The sequence below is a fragment of the Bufo bufo genome, chromosome 9 (genome assembly GCF_905171765.1).
Source record: "Bufo bufo chromosome 9, aBufBuf1.1, whole genome shotgun sequence".
NCBI classification, from domain to species: Eukaryota; Metazoa; Chordata; class Amphibia; order Anura; family Bufonidae; genus Bufo; species Bufo bufo.
In genome coordinates, this window is record NC_053397.1 from 130,352,401 (window position 1) to 130,366,664 (window position 14,264).

General features: G+C 43.9%; 1 protein-coding gene across 5 annotated transcripts in view; it reads left to right on the top strand.

The window, feature by feature from the left end:
* Positions 1–14,264, top strand: part of LOC120979628 (E-selectin-like) — a 1,421,133-nt gene that overhangs the window by 640,447 nt on the left and 766,422 nt on the right. For all 5 annotated transcript variants that reach the window (XR_005774339.1, XM_040408494.1, XM_040408497.1 and 2 more), the window contains exon 5: positions 8,799–8,984. Coding sequence is in view for 4 of the 5 variants with exons in the window: in XM_040408494.1 (XP_040264428.1) it covers positions 8,840–8,984 (145 nt within the window). In the remaining variant the exon portion in view is untranslated. The remainder of the gene's footprint in view (positions 1–8,798; positions 8,985–14,264) is intronic.

Here is a 14,264-nt window from a genome sequence, read left to right on the forward strand (position 1 = left end):
TAACCCTAAGGGAAACCTAGCAGTTCTTTTAATTTAAAAGCTGAGAAAGGGGTGGAACATATGTGATGTCATGATATGGGCAGATCATCTGATAAGGGGGGGGGGGGGCGGCAATTTTTATCTTGCCTAGGGCGGCAAAAATCCTTGCACCGGCCCTGCTCAAAGCCCATTTTTCACAACAAACTACACCACCACTAACGGTTACATCACCCACTCCCCTATCTATCAAAACAATGGGGCTTAAAAACAAAAGCAATTACATGCCCCCCAAAAGATATCACGGCGTTGAAGCATTCATTGATCTCATAAATCGTGAAATCAAAACCAGTTCCACCTAACCTAAAAAGTGAGGAGCACATTGCTCTGAATACACTACAGTCAGACAAAACAATCACCATCAAACCAGCTGACAAAGGGGGTGCGATAGTCATAATGGATACCTCGTTCTACATTCAAGAAATACAAAGACAATTATCTGATACTACCACCTATGAACAGGTCCAATACAATCCCACCTTTCAACTCACTAAGGACATTACCACATTCCTAGACCATCATCTCCAACTTAATACCATTGACAAACCCACATATACTTTTCTTCTGAATAACAATCCTATTCTTCCAGTGTTTTACATTCTACCTAAAATCCATAAAAATCTCACTCATCCACCAGGTAGGCCCATTGTAGCCTCCACTGACTCCCTACTCTCACCACTATCAAAGTTCCTAGAAAAAATATTAACTCCACTCATCAAACAAACACGTTCCTTTTTACTTCATACTTCACAATTCCTATCCATCATTTCCAATCTACAAGATCTACCCCCAGATAGTCTACTAGTGACACTAGATGTAAATAGTCTATACACTTCCATTTCACATGACAAAGGAATTGAAGCAGTCACGATATTGTTGAGAACTTCTGAACTCTGCCCATCAGCACAGACCTTCTGTATACATTTACTACAATTTGTACTTCAACACAATTTTTTCATGTTAGGTGACCACTTCTACATTCAAAAGAAAGGGACCGCCATGGGCGCGCATGTGGAGCCACCCTATGTTAATGCCTTTATGGCCCGGTTTGAGGAAGATTGGATCTATTCCAATGACCTGTTCCAGACACATGCAATATCATGGTACAGATACATTGACAATGTATTCTGTATATGAGAGGCGACCAGAATGCATTTTCTGCTTTTCTGCTACACATTAATAGTATTGACCCTGACCTGCAGTTCACAGCACATACCGATCCACAATCTATTTCTGGATACGGTCGTTATTAAGACATCCAACGGCACATTGACCACCGATCTACATCGCAAACCAACCGACCGGAAGACTCTCCTTCACTACTCAAGCTGTCATCCTCACACCACTAAACAATCCTTACCTCGTTCCCAGTTTCAAAGAGTATCTAGAAATGTCAAGGATCCTGCACTTTGCAAACAACGATTGCAAGAAATGTCCCAAAAATTTCAGGACAGAGGGGCTTAAAGGTATGTGCACTTTCCTTACTTAAACGAGAACAGACTCTTCCTATACGCCCTGATTCCTTCTCCAACACCACTCCATCGCCTCCCCGTCTCCCATTAGTGGTGACATATCATCCTATCATGCCCAAAATCCAAACAATAATAAAAAAACATTGGCCAATCCTTACACAATCATATCCAGAGATTCCAGAATTCCAATCTCCAGTCCGCATGTGTTGCAAAAGGCCGCAAAACCTCAGAGATAGACTAGTGAAAGCAGACATTGGTCCTATGAAACCCTCTATAAAACAAACCACACTGGTACCATCAAAAACAGGCACCTATCCATGTCTCAACTGCACCCAATGCAATAATGGCATTTGAGGCAATAGGACCATTCACCCACACTCAGGCAAAATATACCACCCGAAAGGTTTTTACACATGCGCATCTTCACATGTCGTTTATCTAATCCGTTGCCCATGTGGCCTTGCATATGTGGGTGAAACCACCCAACGTGTACGGGACCGCATTTCCAAGCACAAATCTGATATCCGTTGTCTACAGCTCAATGTTCCTGTTGTTGTTATATGTGAGATAAATATGGGATATGTTTCCAGATATGATTTTTCCTCTCCCTCCCCCCTCCTCTTTATTTTCTACAGGTGAAATGACCACTGTCAGACAGGTAGTATCATGCCATTGCCATAATATGCTATAGAGATATATTTATATACATAGAAGTACTTATTAACCATTATTATTTAATATTTAATATGAATTCCTACCCCAAATGAGTAGATATTGACTACCTTCAATCGAGAGCATTTCCCATATGAGACACATATTGCTTGCTACATGTTCCTAGCATCACGCCAGTATTTCTATTAGATTCACTATTGCCACTGCGCATGCGCCAGTCCCCTAGTACGTGACCATGCTCTGCCAGTTCCCTGTTTAGACTAGAGATCCCCTTTGCGCATGCGCCCGCATATGACCTCATCCACCCGGCGTGAGATACTCAAACTCCCCACCCCTGACATTATTGACTCGCTCTGCGCATGCGCCCGCTCATGACGCCAGCTACCCGGCGCGGGATGCGCCTCTCCTCGCCACCCTTATAATCCAGCAAGGCCAATGGCGTCCCCATACCATCCTATACACTCCCTACTATGCAGACTAAGGTATGTGCTCTCTATCTACAAATGACTGAGGATCCTGCTGTGATCTGCGATTATGTCCAACATAACGAATTTGAGATGTCACCTTAAGACAACTAGCTTTACCTTGATCATTATATTTATATTTGTACTGGCATTATATTCAAGCTGTCCACCCGTACATTATGCCTCAACTACTACTACTAAGGCTACTTTCACACTAGCGCTTGATCGGATCCGTTCTGAACGGATCCGATCATATTAATGCAGACGGAGGCTCCGTTCAGTACGGATCCGTCTGCATTAATAACTTAGAAAAATTTCTAAGTGCGAAAGTAGCCTGAGCGGATCCGTTCAGACTTTCAATGTAAAGTCAATGGGGGACGGATCCGCTTGAAGATTGAGCCATATGGTGTCATCTTCAAGCGGATCCGTTCCCATTGACTTACATTGTAAGTCTGGACGGATCCGCACGCCTCCGCACGGCCAGGCGGACACCCGAACGCTACAAGCAGCGTTCAGCTGTCCACCTGGCCGTGCGGAGGCGAGCGGAGCGGAGGCTGAACGCCGCCAGACTGATGCAGTCTGAGCGGATCCGCATCCATTCAGACTGCATCAGGGCTGGACGGAAGCGTTCTGCTCCGCTCGTGAGCCCCTTCAAACGGAGCTCACGAGCGGACAGCAGAACGCTAGTGTGAAAGTAGCCTAACTTTGCTTGCTTAGGAACTGTTTAACATGAACTATATTACTCATATGACAGGACTACTCTTTTATCCTTTACCTAATACCATACTGTTTGGTTTCCACAGATATCCTACGTACATCCTGCCACCTTTACCTGGGGATCATTATCTCATCGTCCTAATCTAGACTACTGTTACTTTCTATTGTCAGACTATGCTGTTAACATACTATCTGAATGTATATATCACGTATGATTTTGGTCCGTTGTGGGTTCTCTTAAAAGATAGATATAGTCTCCCCAATTATGTTATACCAAAGAACACATTGTCTATTATATAATATGTCACCTATGAAGCAACTTTTTTCATTACTGTATATATTGATCTAAATATTCACTTGTCTATACATCAGGCCGTGAACAAGGTCTAAGACTAGACCGAAACGTTGGCCAGTGGCTCATTTTTGGATGGATAAAGAATTAATGAAATGAAATGAAATAAAACAAGCAACTTAAAAGCAGCTATAGAGTGCCGTGGTTTTTTGATAAATATTACCTGATCCACACAGCATGCATTCAACAGCGCAGAAGCTGAACGTGCTCCGGTCCAAGTTGCTGGTGCTGCAGTCCCTCCCTTTCCAAGTGGTGGACTCTGCACTTTTCAGAGAACTGATTGCTTGTGTGGAGCCAAGGTAGAGAGTCCCAAGCAGTCATTTCATTGTGAAAAGGCAGTACCAAGGTGGGCTAGTCCTTGAGCCTTTCGGTGTCTGGCAAAGTGCACAGCAGCGCAGAGGTGTGGAGCTGTAACTATGGTCAGGGACAGTACATGTCCTTTACAGCCCACTGGGTGAATGTTGTTCCTGCACAGCCACACCAGCAACTTCTTCCTCCACGTTGTCACGCTGTTGGTCCTGCGACAAAGTCCGCCTCTGCCTCCTCATCCTCCACCGTGTTCTCAGCCTCCACTGCAGGGACTAGTCACAGTGCCCCACCAGCATACCACATGTGCAGGGCAAGGCGGTGTCATGCTGTTCTGCACCTTGTTTCCCTTGGCGGATGGAGTCACACACAGGGGAGGAACTGCTCCGTGTCCTTCTTCAAGAAATCGAATCCTGGCTTTCTCCCTGACAACTCAAAATCGGAACCATGGTGACCGACAACAGGAAGAACATTGTGTCGGCGCTGCGTCAAAAAGGGTTGATCCAAGCGCTCTGCATGGCACACGTGTTCAATCTGGTTGTCAAGCGGTTCCACCCATCTGCAAGACATCCTAAAAATGGGCAGGAAACTTTGCATGCACTTCAGCCACTCTTACACTGCAAAGCACACCCTCCTTGAGCTGCAGCGGCATAACGGCAACCCCCAACATAGGCTGATATGTGACGTTTCCACCCGTTGGAATTCCACCCTCCATATGTTGGACTGACTATACGAACAGAGAAAGGCCATCAACGATTTCTTGATGATGCAAGCGGATAGGAGAACTCCCCTGTGTAACTTCGATGTTATCCAGTGGCAGCTTATGTGTGACACCTGCCATTTGATCAGGCCTTTTGAGGACGCCACGTTATTTGTCAGTCGCCAGGACTACGGGATGAACAACGTCATTCCACTGCTTCATGTCCTGGAAAGGATGGTCGTAACAATGACTGGTCAGGGAACTGGAGACATGGCGCCTAGATCTCACGGCCACATGAGCCCTCTGGGGGCTGAACTGGAAGAAGACATTGGAGCATAGGCAATGTGTAGTGAAATGGATGGTTTTTCTACTCAGGTGACAGGAGAGCTGGAGCAGCCAGAGGAGCTACAGGGTGATGAGGAACACAGGACAGATGACACACCATGGCAGTATGCAGTGGAGATGGAGGCAGGGAATCCCTCCGACTCACTTGCACAAATGTTCCGATGCATGCTCACTTGCTTACGTAGTGACAGCCGAATTGCTCTTCACCTTGTTGGACCCTCGCTACCGGTCCAGAATGGGGGCCTTTTTTTTTTACACCCACCGAGAGGGAGGACAAACTGAACTACTACGGAGACATTCTATGTAGTCAGTTGGCCAGGCCACTGCCTATCTGTGCCATCGTCCATCCTCTCGCAGGTCTGACCGGGGGGGGGGGGGGGGAAGGCCGTCTGCGTTCACGTTCCACTGCTATGGCTGCTTGGGAGGGGTGGGGTGGCAGGAGCAGAAGCAGCTCCATTAGCAGCAGCCTGAGTCTACAGTCGCTGATGAGTAGCTTTCTTCACCCGCATAGTGAAGAAACTACTCACCAGCAGCAGCAGGTAGACCTGGAGGAGGACCTGAACCAGCAGGTGGTTACATACTTGGACAGCACCCTGCCAACCCACATTGAAGATCTGCTGGACTACTGGGCAGCCAAAATGTATTTGGGGCCGCAACTAGCAGAGTTTGGCCTGGAAAACCTGTCCTGCACGGCCAGTAGTGAGACATCAGAGCGGGAGGCCATAGTTTCCCCAAGCAGAACTCGCCTGTCCACCCAAAATGTGGAGAGACTGACCTTTGTCAAGATGAATCAGGCGTGGATCAGTCAGGATTTCCAACCACCAATTCCTGATGCATCAGACTAGATCATCCATGGTGCCACACCAACACTTTGACAAAAGAGACCGGTTTCTTCTGGCTACCTGCCTTAGCTACTACTCTGATGCTGCCACCCACCTGATGCCACACATCTGATGCCAAGTGTTCATTCTTTCACCCACCTTCGTTAGCGGGTACTGGTATTGCCACCCACCGCCCCACTCTGTCACCGGGTCACTTTGTGGTCTCCGGATGCAGCTGCTGCTGCCATCTCCACACTGTCACCTTGCTACTCTGTGGTATCCTGATGCTGCTGCCTTATCCACACTATGTCACCTTGCCACTCTGAGGTATCCTGATGCTGCTGCTGCCATTTCCACACTATGTCACCTTGCCACTGTGTGGTATCCTGATGCTGCTGCCATCTCCACACTATGTCACCTTGCCACTGTGTGGTATCCTGCTGCTGCCATATCTACACTATGTAACCTTGCCACTCTGTGGTATCCTGATACTGCTGCTGCTGCCGCCATCTCCACACTATGTCACCTTGCCACTCTGTGGTATCCTGATACTGCTGCTGCTGCCGCCATCTCCACACTATGTCACCTTGCCACTCTGTAGTATCCTGTTGCTGCTGCTGCCATCTCCACACTATGTCACCTTGCCTGTCATTGGGCCACTCTGTGGTCTCCTCATGCTGTTGCCACCTCCAGACTCTGTCATTGTGTCACTCGGTGGCCTCCTCATACTGCTTTCACCTCCAGACTTTGTCATTGTGCCACTCGGTGGTCTCCTCATACTGTCGCCCCTCTAGACACTGTCATTGTGCCACTCGGTGGCCTCCTCATACTGATTCCAACTCCAGATTCGGTCATTGTGCCACTCGGTGGCCTCCTCATACTGCTGCCAACTCCAGACTCTGTGATTGTGCCACTCGGTGGCCTCCTCATGCTGCTGCCACCGCCACAATCTCTCGTTGTTGTGCTACTCTGTGGCCTGCTCATGCTGCTGACATCTCCACAATCTCTCGTCGTCGTGCTACTCTGGCTTCCTCATGCTGCTGACACCTCCACACTTTGTCTTCTTGCTACTTTTTGGCCTCCTCATGCTGCTGCCACCTCCACAATCTTTTGTCATTGTACCACTCTTTGGCCTCCTGATGCTGCCGCCACCTCCAGACTCTGTCATTGGGCCACTTGGTGGCCTCCTCATGCTGCTGACACCTCCACACTTTGTCGTGCCACTCTGTGGCCTCCTCATGCTTCTGACACCTCCACATTTTGTCGTCTCCTCATGCTGCTGACACCTCACAATCTCTCGTCGTCGTGCTACTCTGGCCTCCTCATGCTCCTGACACCTCCACACTTTGTCTTCGTGCTACTCTGTGGCCTCTTCATGCTGCTGCCACCTCCAGACTTTGTCGTTATGCCACTCTGTGGCCTCCTCATGCTGCTGACACCTCCAGACTCTGTCATTGGGCTACTCTGTGGCCTCCTCATGCTGTTTCCACCTCACCATTATGACATAGGTCCACTTTGTGGACTTCTAATGCTGTTCCCACCCTCCCCACTTCATGACTGGGCGACTATTTTGCCTTTCGGCCTGGCTGACATCATCATTTATTTGACCTTTATTCTGATCTGTCAGAAGGAAGGAAAAATGAGATGCACAACGGATCCTGTCTGTGTAGCAGCTGTAGGGCTTGTATGGTCCCATTAGAATTGGCTTATGATTTGGTAGCCAAAAGCAGAAGTGGGTACAAAACACAGAAGACATGCAAATATTCCATTCACGTGTCATCTCTCTGTTTTAGGTCCACTCCTGTTTTTTTTGGCATTAGCAATACTGATGTATTATTGAGCAAATGCTGACAAAGTGAAGGTGGATGCTCCACAGACAGGATCCGTTTTTTGTGGGTTATTGTTCTGACGGATCAGAGGAAGGGCAAATTAATCAGTGACGTCAACACAAACCTACTGCTGACACCCTCTCCACTCTGTCCGGGGGGCTATACTTGTATACGCGTTTAATAGAACAGGTACTGTAGACATCTATGTGAAATCAGCTGGCGACAGTGTCAAAGGAGTGCTCTTCTTCTTGGCGCTAACATCGACCTGTAAGGCTGAGTTGATACTTGAGTTATTTGGTCAGTTTTGGCCCTGTGACTGCCCAAATAAGTAAAGTGTGCAGTGATTTTTAGAGGGACGCCTGTCATCTGCATGTCATACGGACTCTCAGTATTATTTCACTACCAAAGCAGACTCCCTATGTGTGTTACTGCAAGGCACAGTGTTCTACACCACTATAAAGGCTCTTAGCAGCCAGGAAATAGCCGTTTTTATGTAATTTGCCGCGAATATATTCGGATCAATTTTTTCCTGAAAAACTAGGTGAACTGGTAAATCAGATTTTTTTTAAATTCGCTCATCTCTAGTCGTCATGTCGCCCTAGCCTTATCCTGGTTTTGGCTTAGAATCACTGATGGAAATCACTGCCCAAAACACTAACGTGTGAATGAGGCACAAGGCAAGGGTTTTAGAACGCAAACTCCTGCACAATCATTTGATTCTCTGTACGTGGTATATTTTTATGTATTGTTAAGATAATGTATATATGTACGGTTGTGTCATACAGTATTATCAGCTACTGAAGCTATAGACATTTAGAATAAGAGCCTTTTTTAGCCAATGATATGCTAGAAGGGTGGCATTCCAGACCTGCCTGCACTTGTGTAATTATTACATGAATACCATACAACCAATACAGATATTATCTGTGATACTGAATTACACATTTATGTGGTCATTTATCAAACTGGTGTAAAGTAGAACTGGCTTAGTTGTCCATAGCAACCAATCAGATTCCGCCTTTCATTTTTGACAGCTCCTTTGGAAAATGAAATGATAAATAACCCCATTAGTGTTGTTTTGCAGCTGTATCTTGCAGGTCTCCACACAGTCCACCTGATGGAGAAATGATCTGCACCGTCATATTTGGAACATTCCAGTATAATTCTGTTTGCAACTTCAGTTGTGAAGAAGGATTTCAACTGACTGGAGCAAGGTCATTATCCTGCGAGAACTCTGGAGAATGGTCTGAATCTATCCCCGGATGTAAAGGTAAATATCTATTACCAAATTATATACCAGTAGTCATTTTCCAGTCAATCTCATAGTATCTATGATGGATTAGGAATTATTTCATTTGTCCTCTTAACCCCTTCCCGACATATGATATAATAGTACGTCATGGCGGCAAGTCACTTGCCGCATTTTGACGTACTATTACATCATGGTGATCGGGTAGGCACCTGAGAGTTGCGCGCCCGATCACTGCAGAGGCCCGGCACCCCCTGATAGTCGGGCCCCTGCTGTATCCTCCGGCATCGCTGTAAAAGCCAATGCCGGCAGATTAACCCTTTTTATGCCGCTGTCAACGCTGACCATGGCATAGAAGAGGTTTGGGCTGGGTGAGGGACACCATCGGGTCCCCATGCTGCTGTGGCGGGGATCCAATGGGTGACAAGGCAGCCCGATGCCATGCACAGCCTGCCCAATGCCTTGCACGGCATTGGGACCTGCCTTCTACGGGGGCCGAGGAGATCAAGCCCCAGGCTGGGTCTCCTAGGCAACCTGTTAGTGTATTACTCATATTAGGTATTTACGCGCCCGTAACAACCTGCTCTATAAAAATATCACATGACCTCAGGTGAACACTGTAAAAAAAAAAAAAATGCCCAAAAAAACATTTTTTGTCACCTAACATCACATAAAGTGCAACGCCAAGCAAAAGACAAAATAGTACCAATCAAACCGTCACCTCATCCCGCAAAAAATGAGACCCTAACTAAGACAATCGGTCAAAAAATAAAAAAGCTATGGCTCTCAGACTATAGAGACACTAAAACATAATTTTTTTGGTTTAAAAAATGCTATTATTGTGTAAAACTTAAATAAATAAGAAAACGTATACATATTAGGTATTGCCACGTCCGTAACTATCTGCTTTACAAAAATGACACATGACCTAACCCCTCAGGTAAACGCTGTAAGAATAAATAAATAAAAACTGTGCCAAAACAATAAATTTTTTGGTCACATTGCCCCATAAAGTGTAATAATGAATGATCAAAAAATCATATATACACAAAAATGGTAACAATAAAAAAATCAACTCTTCCTGCAAAAAAACTAGCCCCTGCACATAATGATCAGCAGAATTTTTTTTTTTTAAATAGGGCATTCAGAGAATGGCCACACAAAAACAATTTTTTTTTCTAAAATGCTTTATTATATTATGTAAAACTGAAACAAACAAAGAAAGTAGACCTATTTGATATTGTTGCATCTGTAACAACCTGCTCTATAAAAATAGCACATGTTCTACCCTGTCAGATGAATGTTGTAAAAAAATAAAAACGGTGCCTTGCCTCACAAAAAATGTAATATATAGAGCAATTAAAAATCATATGTACCCCAAAATAGTACCAGTAAAACTGGCACCTTATCCCGTAGTTTCCAAAATGGAGTCACTTTTTGGAAGTTTCTACTGTAAGGGTGCATCAGGGGTGCTTCAAATGGGACATGGCATCTAAAAACCAGTCCAGCAAAATCTGCCTCCCAAAAACCATATGGCGCTCCTTTTCTGCTGCTCCCTGCCATGTGCCTTTACACACCACATGTGGGGTGTTTCTGTAAACCGCAGAATCAGGGTAATAAATATGGAGTTTTGTTTGGCTGTTAACCCTCGAGAAAAATGGATTAAAATGGAAAATCTGCCAAAAAAGTGAAATTTAGAAATTTAATCTCCATTATCCTTTAATTCTTGTGGAACACCTAAAGGTTTAACAAAGTTTGTAAAATGAGTTTTGAGTAACTTGAGGGGTGTAATTCCTACAATAGGGTCATTTAAGGGGGGTTTCCACTATGTAAGTGACCTCAGACCTGAACTGGTCCTTAAAAAGTCAGTTTTCGAAATTTTCTTAAAAATTATAAGAATTGCTTCTAAAATTCTAAGTCTTCTAATGTCCTAAAAAAATTATACCGGTACCGGTACGTCATGGGTTTAAACCGCGATTGCGGCGCAGCGGGGGGTAATTGTGACAGGATGCCCGCAGAAATCATTCAGCGGGCATCCTGTCACAATGCCGGGGGGGGTCATGTGACCCCCCCATATCGGCGATCGCCGCAAACCGCAGGTCAATTCAGACCTGTGGTTTGCGGCTTTATCTGAGGTTTGCGGCGGCGATCGGGCGGTGCCATCGGGTCCCCATGCGGCTGTAGGGGGGACCCGATGGCATGGAAGGCAGCGCGATGTCTAAGGAAGGCATTGCGCTGCCTTCCGGTGATGAGCCTGTGAGATCCAGCCCCCTGGATCTCACAGGCCCCGGAAGCTGTATGAGTAATACACACAGTATTACTCATACAGCCAATGCATTCCAATACAGAAGTATTGGAATGCATTGTAAAGGAATATACCCCCCAAAGTTCAAGTCCCAAAGTGGGACAAAAAATAAAGTGAAAAAAAAGTTGGAAAAATTAAGTTTTCCCCCCAAAAAAATTTAAGTAAAAATAAACAAAAACGTCATTTTCCCTAAATAAAGTAAAAAAAAATTGGTTCAAAATAGAGGGAAAAAAAAAGTATACATATTAGGTATCGCCACGTCCGTATCGACCGGCTCTATAAACTTATAAAATGACCTAACCCCTCAGATGAGCACCGTATAAAATAAAAAATAAAAACTGTGCTAAATAAACAATTTTTTGGTCACCTTACATCACAAAAAGTACAACAGCAAGCGATTAAAAAGGCGTTTGCCCACCAAAATAGTACCAATCTAACCGTCACCTCATACCGCAAAAAATGAGCCCCTACCTGAGACAATCACCCAAAAATTAAAAAAAACTATGGCTCACAATATGGAGACACTAAAACATAATTTTTTTGGTTTGTGTAAAACTTACATAAATAAAAAAAAGTATACATATTTGGTATCTCTGCGTTCGTATCGACCGGCTCTATAAAAATATCACATGACCTAACCTCTCAGATGAACACCGTAAAAAATAAAAATAAAAATTGTGCTAAATAAACCATTTTTTGTCACCTTACATCACAAAAAGTGTAATAGCAAGCGATCAAAAAGTCACACGCACCCCAACATAGTGCCAATCAAACCGTCATCTCATCCCGCAAAAAATGAGACCCTACCTAAGATAATCGCCCAAAAACTGAAAAAACTATGGCTCTCAGAATATGGAGACACTAAAACATGATTTTTTTTTGTTTCAAAAATTATATTATTGTGTAAAACTTACATAAATAAAAAAAGTATACATATTAGGTATCACCACGTCCGTATCGACCGGCTATATAAAAATATCACATGACCTAATCCCTCAGATGAACACAGTAAAAATTTTAAAATAAAAACTGTGCTAAATAAACCATTTTTTGTCAACTTACATCACAAAAAGTGTAATAGCAAGCGATCAAAAAGTCACACACACCCCAAAATAGTGCCAATAAAACCGTCATCTCATCCCGCAAAAATCATACCCTACCCAAGGTAATCGCCCAAACACTGAAAAAATTATGGCTCTCAGACTATGGAAACACTAAAACATGATTTTTTTTGCTTCAAAAATGAAATCATTGTGTAAAACTTACATAAATAAATAAAAAGTATACATATTAGGTATCGCCTCATCCGTGACAACCTGGTCTATAAAAATATCACATGATCTAACCTGTCAGATGAATGTTGTAAATAACAAAAAATAAAAACTGTGCCAAAACAGCTATTTCTTGTTATCTTGCCTCACAAAAAGTGTAATATAGAGCACCCAAAAATCATATGTACCCTAAACTAGTACCAACAATACTGCCACCCTATCCCGTAGTTTCTAAATTGGGGCCACTTTTTTGGACTTTCTACTCTAGGGGTGCATCAGGGGGGCTTCAAATGGGACATGGTGTAAAAAAAAAAAACGTAAGCAAAATCTGCCTTCCAAAAACCTTATGGCATTCCTTTCCTTCTGCGCCCTGCCGTGTGCCTGTACAGCTGTTTACGACCACATATAGGGTGTTTCTGTAAACTACAGAATCAGGGTCATAAATATTGAGTTGTGTTTGGCTGTTGACCCTTGCTTTGTTACTGGGGAAAATGGATTAAAATGGAAAATTTGCCAAAAAATTGAAATTCTGAAATTTCATCTCCATTTGCCAATAACTCTTGTGGAACAGCTAAAGGGTTAACGATGTTTGTAAAATCAGTTTTGAATACCTTGAGGGGTGTAGTTTCTTAGATGGGGTCACTTTTATGGAGTTTCTACTCTAGGGTTGCATCAGGGGGGCTTCAAATGGGACATGGTGTCAAAAAAACCAGTCCAGCAAAACCTGCCTTCCTACAAACTGTATGGCATTCCTTTCCTTCTGCACCCTGCCGTGTGCCCGTACAGTGGTTTACGACCACATATGGGGTGTTTCTGTAAACTACAGAATCAGGGCCATAAATATAGAATTTGGTTTGGCTGTTAACCCTTGCTTTGTAACCGGTAAAAAATTATTAAAATGGAAAATCTGCCCAAAAAGTTAAATTTTGAAATTGTATCTCTATTTTCCATTAATTCTTGTGGAACACCTAAAGGGTTAACGTCATTTGTAAAATCAGTTTTGAATACCTTGAGGGGTGCAGTTTCTTAGATGGGGTCACTTTTATGGAGTTTCTACTCTAGGGGTGCATCAGGGGGCTTCAAATGGGACATGGGTGTAAAATGTAAAAAAAAAACAGTCCAGCAAAACCTGCCTTTTAAAAACCGTATGGCATTCCTTTCCTTCTGTGCCCTGCCGTGTGCCTGTACAGCGGTTTACGACTACATATGGGGTGTTTCTGTAAACTACAGAATCAGGGCCATAAATATTGTTTGGTTTGGCTGTTAACCCTTTCTTTGTAACCAGAAAAAAATTATTAAAATGGAAAATCTGCCAAAAAAGTGAAATTTTGAAATTGTATCTCTATTTTCCATTAATTCTTGTGGAACACCTAAAGGGTTAACGACATTTGTAAAATCTGTTTTGAATACCTTGAGGGGTTTAGTTTTTTAGATGGGGTCACTTTTATGGAGTTTTTACTCTAGGGGTGCATCAGGGGGCTTCAAATGGGACATGGTGTAAAAAAAAACAGTCCAGCAAAACCTGCCTTCCAAAAACCGTATGGCATTCCTTTCCTTCTATGCCCTGCCGTGTGCCCGTACAGCGATTTACGACCACATATGGGGTGTTTCTGTAAACTACAGAATCATGGCCATAAATATTGAGTTTGGTTTGGCTGTTAACCCTTGCTTTGTAACTGGAAAAAAAATATTAAAATGGAAAATCTGCCCAAAAAGTGAAATTTT